General features: G+C 41.5%; 1 protein-coding gene across 1 annotated transcript in view; it reads right to left on the bottom strand.

Annotated features, from left to right (window-relative positions):
* Positions 1-1,630, bottom strand: part of LOC101863532 — a gene marked incomplete at its 3' end in the record, with an annotated part of 13,484 nt that extends 11,854 nt beyond the window's left edge. The window contains 1 exon segment of the mRNA XM_005105736.3: positions 1,469-1,630. Coding sequence (XP_005105793.3) covers positions 1,469-1,571 — 103 coding nt within the window.

The following is a 1,630-nucleotide window of genomic DNA, read 5'->3' as shown; positions in this document are numbered from 1 at the left end:
AAAAATTAATAAAATAATAATAAATAGCATTTGTATAGCGGATAACCGCGCTGTACAGCAAGCTCTAGGCGCTTTACACTATTTTATTATAATTTTTATTACCAAAGCAGACCATAGAACACCCAGGAATATTCTCAGCTTCCCGGGAAGAATATAGTGCAAGCAGCTGATTAAGCGCTCAGACATGAACAAACTGACAAGATCTTCCACTGTCTATTGTTGGGTACCCATTCCCGTTACCCTCCCGGATTTTCCTCACTTCACAAAGGTTAAAATGGGTACCCGTCTATAGACAGTGAAAAATCTCATCAGTTTGTTAGTGTTTGAGCACTTAATCAGCTGCTTCCACTGTATAGTACTTCCCGGGAAGCAATACAAATGCTATTTATTGGTATTATTATTATTAATAATAATAATAATAATAATAATAATAATAATACCCAATTACACTGCCAATTAGATTTCTTTGGTTCCACCAAGTCCATCCAGATTGGGTAAAAGGTACCATTTTGGCACAATACGACCGATTCGACTCACAACTTTGAAAAAACAAAAAATATGTTTTATTTGTTAAGGTCATGGTTAAATTTTGTTGAGTTTCATCATGGCTCTTGCCCTGCAATAAAGGGGAAAAAAACAAACAACCCTGCCTGGCCCCGACTAAATTAAATGCATTAAATTCAAATTGGCATGCAATGAGCACCAGATAAGTGATCTGAATGGTGTCGATTGGGGACTTTAAACATTTACTGCCGATCAGGGGGTTGTTGGCGGGTGCTCTGGTGTGGTTTGCTCCTTCTTTCTCATCAAAAATCTATCGTCCTTATCCGTCCTCCGTCTTTTTTGTCTGTTACTCTCTTGCCCCCCCCCCCCCCACCACCACAATATGCCGAAGGCCTAGGAAGTTGTCTCACCAACAAGGCAATCCGCACTGTCCGGATCGGATGAGGGAACAACTTTACTTTACTTTTACTCTCTTGTGACCGAAAAAGACCTTAACAGATGGAGTCAGGGAAACATTAACAACTCATGGCATCCCCTGACCCAAGCTCTCCGGCTGGTGGCAGAGAGGCGCCTCTTTCTTCCAGCGACAACCAAAGGGTATAGATCTAAGCGGCGGATAAAAGTAAAGTACTCTTTCGTAACACCTCTTTTTAGTTTAGTTTTAGTAAGTGTTTTACGGCACTTGCAACACAATAAGGTCATATAGGTGCCGAAGATTAGAGGTGTTACAAGAGAGTAACAAACATAAAAAAGTAGGAGGAGAGATAAGGACTATAGATGTTTGATAGGAAAGAAGAAGCAAACCACACCAGAGCACCCGTCAACCACCCCACGTAACACCTCTAATCTTTGTCATTTATAAGACCGTATTGTGTTGTAAGTGACGTAAAACTCTTACTAAAACTCTTTTAAAAAACATTCTAAAAGAGTAGATCAACCATCATTAGACCTATCGTCTTCTTACCTCGACAGAAAATCGTTGCGACGACGCTCAGAAACACCAGTGCCCACATCGTGATGTTGTCGTTCTCGCTCCGCTCTGCACTATACGGTAGCAAGATCAGCATTCGGTGGGTCCTGACTGTTCAACGAACTCAGCGGAATAAACCAAATCCCCCCCCCCCCC

This window comes from Aplysia californica, unplaced genomic scaffold, assembly GCF_000002075.1.
Source record: "Aplysia californica isolate F4 #8 unplaced genomic scaffold, AplCal3.0 scaffold00489, whole genome shotgun sequence".
In the NCBI taxonomy this organism is placed as follows: domain Eukaryota; kingdom Metazoa; phylum Mollusca; class Gastropoda; order Aplysiida; family Aplysiidae; genus Aplysia; species Aplysia californica.
This window is presented reverse-complemented; position numbering and strand designations above follow the sequence as displayed.